The 21,363-nt window shown below is 38.5% G+C and overlaps 1 protein-coding gene across 1 annotated transcript in view; it reads right to left on the bottom strand.

Moving 5' to 3' along the window:
- COPG2 (COPI coat complex subunit gamma 2) overlaps window positions 1-21,363 on the bottom strand; it is a 572,624-nt gene that overhangs the window by 479,442 nt on the left and 71,819 nt on the right. Inside the window, exon 5 of the mRNA XM_049894309.1 lies at window positions 17,369-17,448. Within this exon, the coding sequence (XP_049750266.1) occupies window positions 17,369-17,448 (80 nt within the window). The remainder of the gene's footprint in view (window positions 1-17,368; window positions 17,449-21,363) is intronic.

Raw genomic sequence — 21,363 nt, 5'->3', positions numbered from 1 at the left:
GAGGAACTTAAGCAAATTAAACAAGAGCATAATGACAAATTTAATAGGCTGCAACAATCCATAGAGACAGCAAACAGAAATCCAGAATATTAACAATAAAATTTCAGAATTAGACAACTCAAAAGAAAGTCAAAGGAGCAGAATTGAGGAAATGGAAACCAGAATTAGTGAGACTGAAAATAAGCACTTCACACCAACGTATCGGAGGAAAAATCAGATTAAAAAAATTTTGAATGTGAAGAAATCCTAAGAATTATGTGGGAATCTATCAAGAGAAATAACCTACGAGTGATGCAAGTACCAGAAAAGGGGGAAAACAGAAAATACAGAGAGAACTGTTGAAGACTTCTTGGCAGAAAACTTCCCTGATATTGTGAAAAATGAGAAGATATCTATCCAAGATGCTCATTGAACCCCACACAAGATGGACTGCAAAAGAAAGTCACCAAGACATATTATAAACAGACTTGCCAAAACCAAAGATAAACAGAAATTTTTAAGAGCAGGTAGGGGAAAACAAAACATCACCAACAAAGGAGAGTCGATAAGACTAAGCTTAGACTACACATCAGAAACCATGCAGGTAAGAAAGCAATGTGATGTCATATATAAAGCTTTGAAGGAAAAAAATTGGCAGCTAAGAATTATATATCCAGCAAAGCAGTCTCTCAAATACGAAGGCAAAATTGGGACACTTCCAAATAAACAGAAGTTTAGGGAATTTGCTAAAACCAAACCAAAATTACAAGAAATATTAAAGGGAATCCTCCGGTAAGAAAATCAATAACATCAGATAACAGCCCAAGACTAGAACACAGAACAGAGCAAACAGATATCAGCCCAGGTAGGGAAATCACAGAAATAAATCAAACCTAAAATGCTAAAAACAAGGAAACAGAGATGTCATTCTTAAAACAAAAAAGAGGAACTAAAAAATGTAGTCATAGATCTTTCATACACAGAGGAAATCAAGGCAATATAAAGAAATAAAAGATTGGTTTAAACTTAGAAAAGTAGGGGTACATATCAAGGTTACCAAAAAGGAAACTACCAATCCTACACATCAAAATAAAACACAAGAAAAACATAAAGACTCAGCAAATACAAAAGCAACAACAATGAAAAAGAGAAAAAGAAAACATATAAAGAAAAATGACTCAGCACAGAAAATTAACCAGAAAAAAGAAACTGTCAATAACACACACAAAAAGACATCAAAATGACAGCACTAAACACACGTAATCAAAAATTACTCTGAATGTAAATTGACTAAAAGCATCAATAAAAATAATAAAGAGAGTAAAAAAAACACGATCTGTCTACATGCTACCTACAAGAGACACATCTTAAAGACACAAACAAACTAAAACTCAAAGGATGGAAAAAACACATCAAGCAAACAACAATCAAAAAAGAGCAGGAGTAGCAGTATTAACTTTATACAATACAGACTTTAAAATAAAATCCACCACAAACGATGAGGAAGGACACGATATAATGATTAAAGGGTCAACACACCAGGAGGATATAACCATAATAAATATTTACGCACCCTACAACAGGGCTCCAAAATACATAAACTCTAACAGCATTGAAAAGACAGACAGCTCCACAGTAATAGTAGGAGACTTCAACACACCACTTTCAGTGAAGGACAGAACATCCAGAAAGATGTTCAATAAAGACACAGAAGATCTAAATGCCACAATCAACACACTTGACCTCAAAGACATATACAGAATACTCCACTCAACAGCAGCCAACGAACACAGAACATTCTCCAGAATAGATCACATGTTAGGCCATAAACAAGCCTTAAAAGAATCTACAACATCAAAGTGTTACAAAGCATCTTTCCTGAAGTAAAGCCATAAAAGCAGAAATCAATAACAGAAAAAGGAAAAAAAAAAAAAAAACTCTAACACGTGGAAACTGAACAACATCTTGCTCAAAAACTATTGGGTTACAGGAGAAATTAAGGACAAGATAAAGAAATTCATAGAATCAAATGAAAATGAAAACACATCCTACCAGAACCTTTGGGACACAGCAAAAACAGTGCTCAGAGGATAGCAATAAATAAACACATCCAAAAAGAAGAAAGAGCCAAAATCAAAGAATTATCTCTACAACTTGAACAAATAGAAAGAGAGCAGGAAAAGAAGCCCACGGTAACCAGAAGAGGGAAATAATAAAAAAATAGAGCAGAATTACATGATATAGAGAACACAAAAATAACTGAAAGAATTAACAAGACAAAAAGCTGATTCTTTGAAGAGATCAACAAAATCAATAAACCACTGGCCAAACTGACAATAAAAAAAAAAAAACAGGAGAGGAAGCAAATAACCCAATTAAGAAATTAGATAGGCAATATCACAACAGACCCAACTGAAATTAAAAGAATCATTACAGAATACTATGACATACTGTACTCTAACAAGTTTGAAAACCTAGAGGAAATGGACAAATTTCTAAAAACACACTACCTACCTAAACTAACACAAACAGAGGTAGAACCACTAAATAAACCTATAACAGAGAAGAGATTGAAAAGGTAATTAAAAAGCTCCCCACCCAAAAAGCCCTAGCCCTGACAGCTTCAATGGGGAATTCTACCCAATGTTCAGAGAAGAGTTAACACCACTACTACAAAAGGTATTTCAGAGCATAGTAAGGGATGGAATACTCCAAACTCATTCTATGAAGCCAGTATAACCCTGAAACAAACACCACGTAAAAACACAACAAAAAAAAAAGAAAATTACAGACCCATATTCCTCATGAACTTAGATACAAAAATTCTCAAGATTCCAGCCAACAGAATTCAAGAACATATAAAAAAATAATAATAATTCACCATGACCAGCGGGATTCATACCACATATGCAGGGATGGGTTAACATCAGAAAAACAATCAATGCAATACATCACATAAATAAAAGACAAGAGCCAAATGCTCTTAACAATTGATACAGAAAAGGCATTTCACTAAGTCCAGCACCCATTCATGATTAAAAAAAAAAAAACTCTCAGCAAAATAGGAATAGAAGGAAAATTCCTCAACATAATAAAAGGCATTTGTACAAAGCCAACAGCCAACATCATCCTAAATGGAGAGAGTTTGAAAGCATTCTCCTTGAGAATGGGAATCAGACAAGGATGCCCTTCATCACCACTCTTATTCAACATTATGCTGGAGGTCCTAGCCAGAGCAATTGGGCTAGAAAAAGAAATAAAGGGCATCCAAATTGGTAAGGAAGAAGAAAAAGTATCTCAATGTGCAAAAGATATGACCTGATATGCAGAAAACCCTGAAGAATCCTCAAGAAAACTACTGGAACTAACAGAAGAGTTCAGCAAAGCATCAGGATACCAGATAAACATACAAAAATCAGTTGGATTCCTCTACACCAACAAAGAGAATGTCAGAGGAAATCGCCAAATCAATAGCATTTACAATAGCCCTCAGAAGGTAAAATACTTAGAAATGAATCTAACCAGAGACATACAAGAACTAGACAAAGAAAACTACAGGACACTACTATAAGAAACCAAAAGAGACCTACATAAGTGGAAAAACATACCGTGCCGATGGATAGACTCAAAATTGTGAAAATTTCTATTTTACCCAAAGTGATCTATAGATACAATGCAATCCCATGCAAATTCCAATGACATTTTTTAATGAGACGGAAAAAGAAATCACCAACTTCTTGTGGAAGAGAAAGAGGCCCCAGCTAAGTAAAGCACTCTGAAAAAGAAGAACAAAGTTAGAGGCCTCACACTACCTGATTTTAGAACCTATTATACCACCACAGTAGTCAAGACACCCTGGTACTGGTACAAAAACAGATACATACACCAATGGAACAGAATTGAGAATCCAGATGTAATTTCATCCACTTATGAGCAGGTGATATTCGAAAAAGGCCCAAAGTTCGTTAGCTGGGGAAAAGATAAGTTTCTTTAGCTGGCATAACACACACAAAAAAACAGATATTCTCCTGCAAAAAAATGAAACAAGACCCAAACCTCACACCATGCACAAAAACTAACTCAAATGGATCAAAGACATAAATATAAAATCTAAAATGATAAAGATCATGGAAGAAAAAATAGGACAATGCTAGGAGCCCTAATACATGGCATTAAACAGTATACAAAACATTACTAACAATGTACAAACACCAGAAGAGAAACTAGATAACTGGGAGCTCCTAAAAATCAAACACTTATGGTCATCCAAAGACTTCACCAAAAGAGTAAATAGATTACCTACAGACTGGGAAAAAGTTTTTGGCTATGACAAATCTGATTAGTGTCTAATCTCTAAAATCTACAAGGTACTGCAAACCCTCAACAACAAAAACACAAATAATTCAATTAAGAAGTGGGCAAAGGATATGAACAGACACTTCACCAAAGAAGACATTCAGGTGGCTACCAGATACATGAGGAAATGCTCACAATCATTAGCCATTAGAGAAGTGCAAATCGAAAGTACAATGAGATACTATCTCACTGCAACAAGGTTAGCATTAGTACAAAAAACACAAAATAATAAATACTGGAGAGGCTGTGGGGAGACTGTAATACTTATACACTTCTGGTGGGAATGTAAAATGGTACAACCACTTTGGAAATTGATTTGGCACTTTCTTAGAAAGCTAGAAATACAAGTACCATTCTATCCAGAAATCTGACTCCTTGGAATATATCCTAGAGAAGTAAGAGCCATCACATGAATAGGTACACGCATACCCATGTTCACTGCAGCACTGTTCAAAATAGCAAAAAGATGGAAACAATCTAGGTGCCCATCAGCAGGCAAATGGATAAACGAAGTATGGTATACTCATACAATGGAATATTATACAACAATAAAGAACAATGATAAATCCACGAAACATGTCATAACATGAATAAATCTGGAAGGCATTCTACTGAGTGAAATTGGTCAGTAGCAAAAGGACAAATATTATATGAGACCACTATTATAAGAACTCAAGAAAAGGTTTAAACACAGAAGAAAACATTCTTTGATGGATAGGAGTATGGGGAGGGAAGGAGACAGGCATTCACTCATTACATAGTAGACAATTATTTTAGGAAGTGGGGTCAAGAGGGCAGAGTAGTCAGATGATTCCAGTGATCCCTCTTACGACAAAGACCAAAAAAACAAGTCAATTAATTATATATATGACAAGCTAGGAGCCCTGAACATCAAAGGCAAAGTTAGGAAATCAAACTGAGTGGCAGGGGGAAGGAGAGATGGCTCAGCAGCGGCAAGGAGTTGCCAGACCTGACTTGGTGGAAACCGGCACCACTCTGGTACTATCCCCTGGCACAAGGGCCACCACAGCTGGCAACAGCATTTGGGATGTGGTTTCCTCAAGGAGACAGAGTCCACCTAGGCCTCTGGAATCAGTGAAGGGCAACGCTCTCAGCAAAAGGTAAGTGCTTGTGTCTAATTTATCATGCGGATAAAACAGTACACCTTGTGAAATAATTCTCCCATTTATCTGATCCATCCCGGCTCTGCCCAAGCCGCCAAGCTGGCTTCAGTGGCTGTTGATTTCCCCAGGCCTGAGATAGGTCTTACTGCATGTCCTGAGCCATTCTCCTGATCTTGGAGAAGGAACAAATTAACAAACGGGAGGGAAAATAATCTTCCAGCTCCCCTAAGCCAGGAACTCAGGGCAGAAGTGGATCCTGTTCAGGCACAGTCCATGGACTCTGAATGCCCTTCACCCCTGCACAGACCTGTGTGGGCCCACTTCAGCAGCTTAGACCCTGGTCAGCAGACTGCAACTGTGTATGTGCCTGAGATCTGACTTTAACTGTTTCAGCTGTGTGGTGAAGAGGCGGGTTTTTGGCCTTTGACACCTCTCTGCCGGTTAAACAGGGTCCTCACGTACCCACAATCAGGGGCCTGAGGACTGGTGGCTCCACCCACACCACCTATCTACCCACAACAGGGGTCCAAGGATAAGTGGCACCTCCCAGTCCTTACAGCCAAAAGCATTGGGTGTCCATGGTCCAGCTGCAGAACCAACCCACCTGTGCACTCTAGGAAACAGGGACATGCTTTCCTCACAGACACTCAGGGGATGGTTGTCAGCCCCTTGCCTTGCTCAGAGCATGACACATTGCTGCAACCAGATACCTGTGCCTACATCAATCACCCCTGCTCCTCTAACACTGTAGGAGAGAACCTGCAACACACTCTTGGTGACTGACTACCTGGACACCTGAGCTGAATCAATACAAGTGAATGGACACCTAGGCTCATATACCTAGTAACAGTTCCACCCATCTGGTGACAGGATGAGAGCTTCAAAGGTATATATAAGGAAGCTAGCCCATTCAAGCAGCCTATTTGGGCATATCAAAACAAAACAAGGCAAGAACCTAGGACACAGTAAGCAAACATAAATTAGATAAATTAGATGGCTAAGGGACAAGAGTCAGTATCAAATCACATAAACAAGCAGACCATGATAGCTTCAACAAGCTCCCAAAACAAAGAATCAAGGAATCTTCCAGACAAAGAGATATTCCTGGAATTACCAGAGGTAGAATACAAAAGAAAAATACACAGAACTCCTAAAGAGATCAGGAAAGATATCAGGCAAAACATAGAACAAGCCAGGGAACACACAGATAAAGCAGTTGAGGAAATTAAGAAGGTCACTGAAGACCATAATGATGAATTTCATAGGCTAGAAGAATCCACAGAGAGACAGCAATCAGAATTTCAGAAGATTAACAATAAAATTTCAGAATTAGCTCAACAGAAAGTCAGAGGAGCAGAACTGAGGAAATGCAAGTCAGAATTAGTGAGATGAAGTTAAAACACTTTGCGCCAATATAGTCGAAGAAAAATCAGATTAAAAAAATTTTAAAAATGAAGAAATCCTAAGAATCATGTGGGACTCTATGAAGAAATAACCTACAAGTGATTGGAGTACCACAACAGGGAGGGAGAACAGAAAATACGGGGAGAATTGTTGAAGATTTGTTGGCAGAAAACTTCCTCGATGTCATGAAAGATAAGCAAATGTCTATCCAAGATGCTCATTGAACCCTATGCAATGTAGATCACAAAAAAAGTCACCGAGACATATTATAATCAAACTTGCCAAAATCAAAGATAAGAAGAGAATTTTAAGAGCCCCTAGGGATAAACCAAAAAATCACCTACAAAGGAGAGTCGATAGGAATAAGCTCAGACTACACAGCACAAACCATGCAGGCAAGAAGGCAATGGGATGACACACATAAAGCACTGAAAAGAAAAAAACCTGCTAACAAAGAATATATCCAGCAAAACTGTCTCTCAAATATGAAGGTGAACTTAGGACATTTCCAGATAAACAGAAGTTTAGGGAATTTTCAAAAACCAAACCAAAACTACAAGAAATACTAAACGGAGTTCCCTGTTTAGAAAATCAATGACATGAGATAACAACCCAAGACTAGAACAAAGAACAGAGCAACGAGATATCAACCCAGGTAGGGAAATCAAAAAAATAAACCAAGATTAAAAAAACGCTTAAAATAGGGAAGCAGCGATGTAACTATGTAAAAGATGACAACATTAAATCAATAAAGGGGGACTAAAAAATGTAGTCATAGATCGTTCACATGAAGAGGAAGTCAAGACAATATAAAGACATAAAAGTTTGGTTTAAACTTAGAAAAATAGGGGTAGACATTAAGATAACCACAAAGGAGACTAACAATTCTACACATCAAAATTAAACACAAGAAAAACACAAAGACCCAGCAACTACAAAATCAACAACAATGAAAAAAAGGAAAAGACAATATATGGGGAAAACCTACTCATCACAAAAAATTAAGTAGAAAAAAGAAACTGTCAACAACACACAAAAAAAGACATCAAAATGATAGAACTAAACTCATACCTATCCACAATTACACTGAACGTAAATGGAATAAATGCACCAATAAAGAGACAGAGACTGGCAGAATGGATTAAAAAAAACATGGTCCGTCAATATGCTGCCTATAAGAAACACACCTGAGATTTAAATACTCAAATTAAAACTCAAAAGAGGAAAAAAATATATACCAAGCAAACAACAATCAAAAAAGAGCAGGAGTGGAAATATTAACCTCTGCCAAAATAGACTATAAAGTAAAATCCATCACAAAACATAAGGAAGGACACTATATAATGATTAATGGGACAATATACCAAAAGGACATAACCATATTAAATATTTACACACCCAATCACAGGGCTTCAAGATACATGAAACAAACTCTAACTGCATTGAAAACAGATAGACGGCTCCATACTAACAGTAGGAGACTTCAACATATCACTTTCAATGAAGGACAGAACACCCAGAAAGAAGCTCAATAAAGACACGAAGATCTAAATGCCACAATCACCCAAACTGACCTCAAAGACATATACAGAACACTCCACCCAACGGCAGCCAAGTATACTTCCTTTTCCAATGCACATGGAACATTCTCTAAAATAGACCACATATCAGGTCATAAAGCAAGCCCTGGCAGAATCCAAAACATCAGAATATTACAAATCATCTTTTCTGACCATAAAGCCATAAAGTAGAAATCATTTAACAGAAAAACGAAAAAAAAAATCACACACATGGAAACTGAACAACACCTTCCTCAAAAACTACTGGGTCACAGAATAAAGTAAGGACAGAATAAAGAAATTCATAGAGTCCAATGAGAATGAAAACACTTCCTATCAGGACCTTTGGGACAGAGGTCAAGTTATGACAATAAATGCACACATCCAAAAAGAAGAAAGGGTCAAAATCAAAGAATTATCCCTACAACTTGAACAAGTAGAGAGTAACAAAACGAACCCTCAGTCACCAGAAGAAAGCAAATAATAAAAATTAGAGCAGAATTAAATGAAATGGACAGCAGAAAAACAATTGAATTAACAAGACCAAAAACTGGTTCTTTGAAAAAATTAACAAAATCGATAAACCAGTGGCCAAACTGACAAAAGAAAAACAGGAGAGGAAGCATATATCCTGAATAAGAAATGAGATGGGCAATATCACAACAGACCCAACTGAAATTAAAAGAATCATGTCAGATTACTATGAAAAATTATACTCTAACAAATTTGAAAACCTAGAAGAAATGGACAAATTTATATAAACACGCTACCTAACTAAATTAACACTAACAGACGTAAAACAACTAAATGAACCCATAGCCAAAGATGAGACTGAAAAGGTAATTTAAAAATTCCCAACAAAAAAAAAGTCCTGGCCCTGACGATTTCACTGGAGAATTCTACCAAACTTTCAGAGAAGCATTAACACCAGTACTACTAAAGGTATTTCATAGTATAGAAAAGGATGGAATACTCCAAACTCATTCTATGAAGCCAGCATAATCCTAATACCAAAACCAGGTAAAGACACCACAAAAAAAAGAAAATTGCAGACCTATATCCCTTTTTATTTATATGTATTTTTATATCCCTTATGAACATAGATACAAAAATCTTCGACACAATTCTAGCCAATAAAATTCAACAACACATTAAAAAAAAAAAAATTCACCATGACCAAGTGAGATTCATACCAGGTATGCAAAGACGGTTCAACATTAGAGAAACAATCAATGTAATAAATAAAACAAAAGACAAGAACCACATGATCTTATCAACTGATGCAGAAAAAGCATTTGACAAAGTCCAACACCAATTTATGATAAAACCTCTTGGCAAAATAGGAATAAAAGGAAAATTCCTCAACATAATAAAGGGCATTTATACAAAGCCAACAGCCAGCATCATCCTAAATGGAGAGAGTTTGAAAGCATTCCCTTTGTGAAAGGGAACCAGACAAAGGTGTTCTTTATCACCACTCTTATGCAACATTGTGTTGGAGGTCCTAGCCAGAGCAATTAGGCTACATAAAGAAATAAAGGACATCCAAATTGGTAAGGAAGTAAAAGTATCTCTATTTGCAGATGACATGATCTTACACAAAGAAAACCCTAAAACATCCTCAAGGAAACTACTAAAACTAATAGGAGATTTTAGCAAAATATCAGGATACAAGATAAACATACAAAAATCAGTTGGATTCCTCTACACCAACAAAGACAACTTCAAAAAGGAAATCACCAAATCAATACCATTTACAACAACAACCAAAAAAAAAAGCCAAATCCATTGCCGTGGAGTTGATTCCGACTCATAGCGACCCTATAGGAGAGAGTAGAACTGCCCCACAGAGTTTCCAAGGAGCGCCTGGTAGATTCAAACAGCTCATCTTTTGGTTAGCAGCTGTAGCACTTAACTACACTGCCAGAGTTTCCCCATTTACAATAGCCCCCAAGAAGATAAAATACTTAAGAATAAACCTAAACAGAGACGTAAAAGACCTACATAAAGAAAACTACAAGACACTGCTGCAAGAAACCAAAAGATACCTACATAAACGGAAAAACATACCTTGCTCATGGATAGGAAGAATCGTCATTGGGAAAATGTCTATTCTACCCAAAGCAATCTATAGATACAATGGAATCCTGATGCAAATTGCAATGACATTTTTCAATGAGATGGAAAAACAAATCGCCAACTTCATATGGAAGAGAAAGAGGCTCCAGATAAGTAAAGCATTACTGAAAAAGAAGAACAAAGTGGGAGGCCTCACTCTACCTGATTTTATACCACCACAGTAGTCAAAACATCCTGGTACTGGTACTACAACGGATACATAGACCAATGAACACATCCACATATGAGCAGCTGATATTTGACAAAGGCCCAAAGTCTGTTAAATGGAGAAAAGACAGTTTCTTTAACAAATGGTGCAGACATAACTGGATATCCATCTGTAAAAAAATGAAACAAGACCCATACCTCACACCATGCACAAAAACTAACTCAAAATGGCTCAAGGACCTAAATATAAAATCTAAAACGATAGAAATCATGGAAGAAAAAATAAGGGCAATGTTAGGAGCCCTAACACATGGCATAAACAGTATACAAAACATTACTAACGATGTACAAACACCAGAAGAGAAACTAGATAACCAGGAGCTCCTAAAAATCAAACACTTATGGTCATCCAAAGACTTCGCCAAAAATGTGAAAAGATTACCTACAGACTGGAAAAAAGTTTTTCACTCCAAAAAATCCGATCAGCGTCAGGTCTCTAAAATCTACATGATACTGCAAAAACACAACAGCAAAAAGACAAATAACCCAATTAAAAAGTGGGCATAGTATATGAACAGGCACTTTACCAAAGAAGACATTCAGGTGGCTACGAAATACATGAGGAAATGCTCACAAGCATTAGCCATTAAAGAAATGCAAATTAAAACTACAATGAGACACCATCTCACCCCAGCAAGGCTAGAATCAATCCAAAAAACACAAAATAATAAATGTTGGAGAGGTTGTGGAGAGACTGGAACACTTATACACAGCTGGTGGGAATGTGAAATGGTATAAACACTTTGGAAATTGATTTGGCTCTTCCTTAAGAAGCTAGAGACAGGACTACCATACGATCAAGCAGTCCCACTCCTTGGAATATATCCTAGAGAAATAAGAGCCTTCACACGAACAGATATGCACACCCATGTTCACTGCAGCACTGTTTACCAAAGATGGAAGCAACCAAGGTGCCTATCAACAGATGAATGGATAAATTATGGCATATTCACATAATGGAATAATGTGCAATGATTAAGTACAATGATGAATCTGTGAAACACCTCATAACATGGAGAAATCTGGAAGGCATTATGCTGAGAGAAATTAGACAGTTGCGAAAGGACAAATATTGAGACCACTACAATAAGAACTCAACAAACAGTTTAAACACAGAAGAAAATGTTCTTTAATGGTTACAAGGGTGGGGAGGGAGGGAAAGGGGTATTCACTAATGAGACAGTAGACAAGAACTATTTTAAGTAAAGAGAAAGACAACACACAATATAGGAGAGGTCAGCACAACTGGACTAAACCAAAAGCAAAGAAGTTTCCTGAATACTGTTGAACACTTCAAAGGCTAGAGTAGCAGGGACAGGGGCTTGGGAACCATGGTTTCAGGGGACATTTAGGTCAACTGGCATAACAAAATGTACTAAGAAAACATTCTGCATCCCACTTTGGTGAGTGGCATCTGGAGTCTTAACCGCTAGCAAGCAGTCATCTAAGATGCATCAATTGGTCTCAATTCACGTGGAGCAAAGAAGAATGAAGAACACCAAAGACACAAGGTAAATATGAGCCCAAGAGACAGAAAGGGCCATATATCCAGAGACTACAACAGCCTGTGACCGGAAGAACTAGATGGGGCCCAGCTACCACCGATGACTGCCCTGACAGGAAACACAACAGAGAATTCCTAATAGAGCAGGAGAACAGTGGGATGCAGAACTCAAATTCTAGTAGAAAGACCAGACTTAATAGTCTGACTGAAACTAGAGGGACCCCAGAGGTCATGGTCCCTAGACCTTCTGTTAGCCCAAGACTGGAACCATCCGGAAGCCAACTCTTCAAATAGGGATTGAACTGGACTATAATACAGAAAATGATAATGGTAAGGAGTGAGTTTCTTGGCTCAAGTAGACACATGAGACTATGTGGGCAGCTCCTGTCTGGAGGCAAGATGAGAAGGCAGAGGGAGACAGGACCTGGCTGAATGGACACGGAGAACACAGGGTGGAGAGTAGGAGTGTGCTGTCTAACTACGAAGAGAGCAGCTAGGAGTACACAGCAAGCTGTATATAAGCTTTTGTATGAGAGACTGACTTGTTTTGTAAACTTTCACTTAAAGCACAATAAATTTTTTTTTTTTTTTTAAAAAAAAGAATTAGGTGAATGAAAGGTCAACACACAATACAGGGGAAGTCAGTACAACTGGAATAAACCAAAAGCAAAGAAGTTCCCTGAATACAATGAAACACTTTTGAGGGACAGAGTAGCATGGGCGGGGGCCTAGGGACCATGGTTTCAGGGGACATCTAGGTCAACTGGCATAACAAAGAGTTATTAAGAAAACATTCTGCATCCCACTTTGATGAGTGGCATCTGGGCTCTTAAATGCTAGCAAGTGGCCATCTAAGATGCATCAATTGGTCTCAACCCACCTGGAGCAAAGGAGAATGAAGAACACCCAATACACAAGGAAAATACAAGCCCAAGAGACAGAAAGGGCCACATAAACCAGAGACTCCATCAGCCTGAGACTGGAGGAACTAAATGGTGCCCAGCTACCAGCAATGACTGCCCCAACAAGGACCACAACAGAGAATCCCTGATGGAGCAGGAGAAAAGTGGGATGCAGAACACAAATTCTATTGAAAAGACCAGACTTAATGGTGTGACTGAGACCGGAGGAACCCCAGAGGACATGGTCCCCGGATTCTCTGTTAGCTTCAGACTAAAACCATTCCTGAGGTCAACTCTTCAGACAGAGATTAGACTTGACTGTAAGTCATAAAATGATACTGGTAAGAGTATGCTTCTTAGCTCAATTAGACACATGAGACCATGTGGGCAGCTCCTGTCCAGAGGTGATATGAGAAGGCAGAGGGGGACGGGAGCTGGCTGAATGGACACAGGAAACACAGGGTAGAGAGGAGGAGTGTGCTGTCAGATTATAGGCATAGCAACTAGGGTCACATAACAATGTGTGTTTAAGTTTTTGTACAAGAAACTGACTTGAACTGTAAACTTTCACTTAAAAAAAAAAGCACAATATAAATAAATAAATACATAAATGAAAATTCTGTGTGTGTGTGTGTATATATATATATATACATATATATATATATATGTATATATATATATATATATATATACAACCACCAAAGCCAGTTGCTGTTGAGCAGATTCTGACTCATGTCAATCCCGTGTGTGTCAAAGCAGAGCTGAGCTCCACAGGGTTTTCAATGGCTGATCCTTTGGCAGTCCATCACCAGGCCTTTCTCTCAGGAGACCGCTGCACACTTTAGCCGTCAACCTTTCAGCACGTCAACTGTCTGCACCACCTAGGGCTGTATCAGTTTTCCTGTCTCCATCTTCCACTTTTAATGACCCTTGTCCTTACACTAAAGCAGCCCTGGTGGCAAAGTAGGTAAGTGCTTGGCTCCTAACTTAAAGGTTGGCAGTTCAAACCCACCAGCCATTCCACAGGAGAAAAATGCGGCAGTCTGCATCTGTAGAGATTACAGCCTTTGAACCCTTATGGGGCCATTTGGTTTTTGGTTTGGTCCTTATATCAGTCCCACACGTATAATCCAGGAAAATCTCCCTATCTGCCAATTAGCAGCTTTAATTTCCCTCTGCCTTGTATTTTTTTTTTTTTTTGTAATGTAACATATTCACAGAACCTGGGGAATTGTACATGGACATCTTGGTGGTGGGAAGGCAATATTCTGCCTACCACATCTATTACTCGCTGAAAATGAACTAGAAGCAAACCGTAACACAAACCTGGTTTAACAAGACTCAGAGGAGAGCATGAACAGCCATATAAAGGAAAAAAAAAAAAAAAGCCCTCAATCAAGAGTTGATGAATCTACTGTTGATTTTCTCCAATATTTAATGACTCTAGCAATCTAACTGAAGATTTTCTGCTTCTTTCTTGTGGCAGACACTGTTAACTAATTCATTACCCATTTTCATCCCTTTCACTGTTGCTTACCTCTAACACTGAATTATAAACACTGAACACTCACTTTCCTGGCCTCCTGTGCAGCTCCAGATAGTCATGTAACACAGTTTTCCCAAATGAAATTTTAAAATTGCCTGTGGAAAGCTACTACATTCCTGATAAAAGAGGCCCCCCAGTGATACCACCCCTGTTGCTGTTGAACTACTGAACCAACACCACCACCTCTCTGCCTCCGAACTTCTGGTTATACAGGAAAAATCAACTCCCATTTTGCATCAGTCACTGTTTACATCTAGTTTTCTGTTATTTTCAGCTGAAAGCTTTCCTAATTGAAACTACATTCAACACAACTGCTTGTTAAACATAAGCCCCCTCCTCCAAAAATGTATTTTATTGTACAAAAACCAGGTACACCTAAACAAGTCATAACTGATCATCAAGAAGGCAACTATTTCTTAAAATAACATGTATCAGATAGTTTAGAACTATAAATTATACTTACTCATTCTAGGACAATTGGAAATTATCAAAAAGCTTAAATAAATATTAGCCACACTCTGAAACATCTAGCTATAACCTATCAGTAATGTATCCGTATATTTCCACCATTCAGATTTAGCAAGCATTCATATTTTAAAAAGTGAGATTATATGGAATACAGTCTAGAATCCAACTCTGAGTCAGCACTTTAATGGCTTTTCCATGTCATTAAAGATACTTCAAAAACATTTCAAAAGCTTAAAATACTTCATGATTAATTTAATAATTTTAAATGATTACAACACAGTGAATTTAATAATTTTGAACAATGGGACACGCTTGTTATTTTATCCTTTTTGCTAGTGAAAACAGTATTGCAACAAAGATCACTAAACATAAGTCCTCTGTGTCATCTCTGATTCCTTTCTTTTATTTTCTTTTTTATAAAGCAGTTTATTGGTTTTTCAGATTTTTTAAAAGTTTCATTTATTTTGTTGTTACTGTTGAAGATATATACACAGCAAAACATACATCAATTCAACAGTTTCTACATATACCATTTAGTGATACTGATTATACTCTTCAAGCTGTGCAACCATTCTCACCCTCCTTTTTGAGTTGTTCCTCCCCCGTTAATATAAATTCACTGCCCTGTAAGGTTCCTATCTAATCTTTCGAGTTGCTGTTGTCAATTTTATCCCATATAGATAGTTCTTAAAAGAACATAATGCTCAAGGCAGACATTTTTAACTAGTGAAGCTAAACTGTGGTTTGGTTTTAAGAAGACTGCAGGGGATATTTTTCTTTTAAGGTTTAAAGATTATCTCAGTGGTTCACCCTTCAGCCAAAGATTGAACAGGCCCATAGAATAAAACAAGACTAAAGGGATGCACCAGCCCTGAGGCAGGGACTGGAAGGCAGGAGGGAACAAGAAAGCTGGTAATAGGGAACCCAGGTTTGAGAAGGGAGAGTGTTGACATGTCATGGGGTTGTTAACCAACGTCATACAACAATGTGTGACCTAACTGTTTGATGAGAAACTAGTTTGTTCTTTAAACTTTCATCTAAAGTACAATAAAAAATAAAAATTAGGAAAAAAAAATAAAGATTATCTCAGTGCAATAGTTTTGGGGGTTCATCCAGTCTCAATGGCTCCAGAAAATCTGGATTCCTTGAGAATTTGAAGTTCTGCTCTGCATTTTCACCCTTTAGATCAGGATTTATCTACATAATCTTTGATCAAAACGTTCAGTAATGGTAGCCAGGCACCATCCAGTTCTTCTGGTCTCATGGCAAAGGACGCAGCTGTTCATGGAGGCAATTAGCTACACATTCCATATTCTCCTCCAATTCCTGACTCTTCTTCTTCCTCTGTTGTTCTAAGCAAATAGACACCAACTGTTGTAACTTGCATGGCCACCTGCAAGCTTTTAAGACCCCAGGCACCATGCTCTGAACTAGGAGGTAGAGCAGAAGCACTAAGCATGGTAGTAGGCCAATTAACTGGCATGTCCTATTATTTTCTGAGGCTAGTTCCACAGAAGTGTTATTACTGGGTCAAAGGGATAGACCCATTTAAAACATTCAACAAATCTGCTGAACTGCTTTCCAGAAAAACTGAATCAACTTACAAACCTACCTTTTGTGAATAAGAATATTAGTCTCCACACACTCTTAAAAGTACTGAATTTTGTCTTTTTTTTTCTTTGACAATTTGATAGGTCAAAATATTGTAACTCATTCTTACATTTTAAATTTACTTCTCTTTGATTACTAGTGAGAATAACTATTTGAAAATATTTAGGATTCTTTATGTCGAATTTTTTATGAATTACCACTTTATTAAAGTATAAGAGTTCTTTATATGTTACGGATGCCACTCTTTTGATGTTATTTGTTGCAGATACTTTGCTTAAGTGTATCGTTTTCTTTTTAGTTTTGTTTATGTATTTTTATAATTTTTTTTATTTTAATGTAATCAAATCTATAATCCTTATCCCTGTGACATTTTTCCTTGCTTTATACAACAGGGATGGTTTCATATGATGACAGCCATATTTTAGAAAAGAATACTTTAAGAAATTATATATTTTTTAATTCTTACTATCTTCCTTACAGTCAAAAAGGGAAATCATAGGAAAAAAAAAAAAAACAGCAAATATTCCACTATGTAAATCTCCCATCCTCAGCTTTGACCATTCACATACCTGCTCGTGACAATGATCACATCCTCAGAGATGTTTGCCATTTCCTTGATGGTAAGGTAGCACATTCTTCTCAATGTTTGCTGAAAAATTATTAATAAAAGCAACAGATTATTCATAATTAAATGGCTTTTTAAACTGTTTGAAGTAAGGACCCCAAGTGTGTATATATCTATTTAGAAAGTAATTCTTCAAAAAAAATTTCATCCACACAAAAAATCTGTTTAAAAATATCCACATGAGAAAATATTAAGAATACTACTACTTCCTAAACACGAACAAGTGATGCACTGACACACGGGAAACAACTAGGTGAAAACTTAAAAATTCAAATAACCATATAGGGTCTTTCTACAGAGATTCTGATAGCATTCGCAATATACTGAGTCTAAAAATACACATTTTTCAGAGCATTAAAGGCTTGTCCTGGAAACCATATTTTAAAAATTCCTTGAAAATATGCATGGAGAGATGTGCAGATTGCACGTTCCTCAGTTCAGTGAATACAGATACTCCTCCTGAATCCTAAATAATTTATGGTTAGAAAAACAATTTCATTTTCAATGACCATTTCCACTACCCATTTCTAAATGGATACCTGTAGTAAGTGCTAAATAAATAATAATAAAGCTTCGCCTACCCATCTCTGAGTCACCTGGCTGACTTATTCATACACTACGGGCAGCAGTGAAACACCAGCTTCCACTGGCTTGTCTAGCCTCATTCCCTACCCAGTGACTTCAAATTTCTGGTAAATAAGGAAACCCAAATATATCAGAACCAGCTCCAGAGCCCAAACTGTGGAGAGACTCTGGTGGAAACTACCAAGTCTATCAAGGAAAAAAGAAGAAGGGAATGAGGATCCTATGTGATTAAACACAGATAAAATCACCCCCAAAAAGAGAGAGCCCCACCCTGAGTGGGAAAACACTGAGAAAAGATGTGAGATCTAGTAGATCAAAGCACTGACTTCTGGGAAACAAAAAAGGAAAAGACTTGAAAATATGTAGGAGGCAAGTAATCTCAGGAAGACAGTGCTTATGAGGAAAAGGGGTGACTTGGAAGGGGAGACTTCCCAACTCATCTTGTTAAAGCCAGGATTTTCCAAATACATAACCCAGCAAAAAACATGATAAGAAAAAAAAACCAAAACTACAGATCAATATGTTTCATAATTTTAACAAACAGAAACCAAATGTCCCTGAGTGGAGCAATGATTAAGTGCTTGACTACTAGTTGAAAGGTTGGCAGTTCGAACTCACCCCAGGGTGCCTTGGAAGACAGGCCTGGCTGTTTCCGTAAGGTCACAGCCTTGAAAACCCTGTGGAGGAGTTCTACTCTGCACACATGGGGTTGCCATGAGTTGGAGTTGACTCGACGGCAACTAATAACAATATAAAATACAAGTTCTTCCCAAGAATGTAAGACTATTTAACGTTTGAAAACAAATAATGCATTTCCCCATATTACTACATGTCTTAGTCATCTAGTGCTGCCAGAACAGAAATACCACAAGTGAATGGCTTTAACAAAGAGAAATTTATTTCCTCAAGGTAAAGTAGGCTAAAAGTCCAAATTCAAGGCGTCCGGTCCAAGGGAAGGCTTCCTCTCTCTGTCGGCTCTGGAAGAAGGTCTGCGTCCTCAATCTTCCCATGGTCGAGGAGCTTCTCAGGTGCAGGGACGCCGGGTCTAAAGGATGCTCTCTGCCCCTGCTGCTTCTTTCTTGGTGGTATGAGGTCCTCAACTCTCTGCTTGCTTCCCTTTCTTTATATCTCTTGAGAGATAAAAGGTGATGCAGGCCACACCCCAGGGAAGCTCCCTTTGCCTTGGATCAGGCAGGTGACCTGTGTAAGGGTGGTGTTGCAATCCCAACCTAATCCTTTTAACCACAGGCAAAGATTATGATTTACATCACACAGGAAAATCACAAAATGGAGGACAACCACACATGGCCTAACCAAGCTGATACATTTTGGGGGGATATAATTCAATCCATGACATTCCACCCTTTGGCCCCCCAAAAAAGTACATCCTTGCAACATGCAAAAATATTCATCCCATCACAGCATAGCAAAAGTCTTAAATCAAGTCCAAGACGAAAATTCAAAAAATCCTCTTCATCTGTGAAACCTAGAACACAAGTTATCTGCTTACAAAGGTACAATGTCAGAAAAAGCACAAGCTAGACATTTCCATTACAAATGGGAAAAACTAGAGGGAAAGAAGGCCTAATAGGCACCAAGCAAGATAGCAGAACACATTACATTAGCCCTCAAAGCTTTGAAAACTACCTTTGTTCTCTGAGACAATTTACACAAAACCCTGTTCTCCAGCCTCTAGGTACTGGCCATACTCTCTGGATTCTAAGCGGAGGCCCCTTGGCCCTGGGCTTCAGCTCCGTCTTCCAGGCTCACTGGGACCACAACTCTGCTCCCTCCACTCTTCTCCCTCTGCTTTAGGCGCACAATTCTCCTAGTCCACCTGAGTGGCAACTCCACCCTTAGAAACACCAGAGGCCATAGCTCCACCCTTTGAAATCCCTGAGATCATGGCCATACCTTTTGAGACTGAGGCAGCCTCTTAGTTGTCTCTTCAGCTTCTGCTTCCTGGTTTCTTGGTCTCTCAGCTCCTCAGGCCCCACACCCACATGTGCCCTGCTGGGGCAAGCATTCCAAAGCTGAGTACCTCCACGGATAAGTGCCCGGAGGCACCCCACTCAGCCAGGAAGCCTCCTGCACACAGGCACTCAGCTCCCTCACTCCATGGGTTGGCTCCAGCGCCATTTCTCGCTAGTCTCCTGGTTTTGCTTCTGATATAGTTCTCTGCTGTTGCCGCTTCTCTGTCGCTCCACGTTCTCTGCTCCACTTGTCCTCGGCCGCTGTCGCAACTCTATCCATTCAGTTTAAAAACTGCTTCCACATTTAGGTATTTGTTAGAGTAGCACCCCATTCTCTCAGTACCAAATTCTGTCTTAGTTATCTAGGGCTGCTATAACAGAAATACCACAAGTGGATGCCTTTAACAAAGAGAAGTTTATTTCCTCACATTAAAGTTATCTAGTGCTGCTATAACAGAAATACCACAAGTGCACGGCTTTAACAAAGAGAAGTTTATTTCCTCACATTAAAGTAGACTATAAGTCGAAATTCAGGGCATCAGCTCAAGCGGAAGACATTCTCTCTCTGTTGGCCTACGCATCAATCTTTCCTAGACTAGGAACTTAGTGCAGGGAGCCCAGATCCAAAGGATAAGCTCTGCTCCTGGCACTACTTTCTTGGTGGTATGAGGTACCCCTCTCTGCAGACTTCCTTTTCATCTCTTGAGAAACAAATGGTGGTAGAAGCAACACCCCAGGGAAACCCCCTTAATATTGGATCAGGGATGTGACCTCAGTAAGGGCATTACGATCCCACCTTAATCCTTTTTTTTTTTTTAATAATTTTTATTGTGCTTTAAGTGAAAGTTTACAAATCAAGTCAGTCTGTCACATATAAACTTATGTACACCTTACTATATACTCCCATTTACTCTCCCCCTAATGAGTCAGCCCACTCCCTCCTTCCAGTCTCTCCTTTCGTGACCGTTTTGCCAGTTTCTAACCCTCCCTATTTACCCTCCCATCTCCCATCCAGACAGAATATGCCAACACAGTCTCAAGTGACCACCTGATACAAGTAGCTCATTCTTCATCAGCATCTCTCTCCTACCCATTGTCCAGTCCCTTCCATGTTTGATGAGTTGTCTTCGGGAATGGTTCCTGTCCTGGGCCAACAGAAGGTTTGGGAACCATGATCACCGGGATTCTTCTACTCTCAGTCAGAACATTAAGTCTGGTCTTTTTATGAGAATTTGGGGTCTGCATCCCACTGTTCTCCTGATCCCTCAGGGGTTCTCTGTTGTGTTCCCTGTCAGGGAAGTCATCGGTTGTGGCCGGGCACCATCTACTTCTTCGGGTCTCAGGATGATGTAAGTCTCTAGTTCATGTGGCCCTTTCTGTC

Source organism: Elephas maximus, chromosome 8 (genome assembly GCF_024166365.1).
Source record: "Elephas maximus indicus isolate mEleMax1 chromosome 8, mEleMax1 primary haplotype, whole genome shotgun sequence".
Lineage (NCBI taxonomy): Eukaryota > Metazoa > Chordata > Mammalia > Proboscidea > Elephantidae > Elephas > Elephas maximus.
This window is presented reverse-complemented; position numbering and strand designations above follow the sequence as displayed.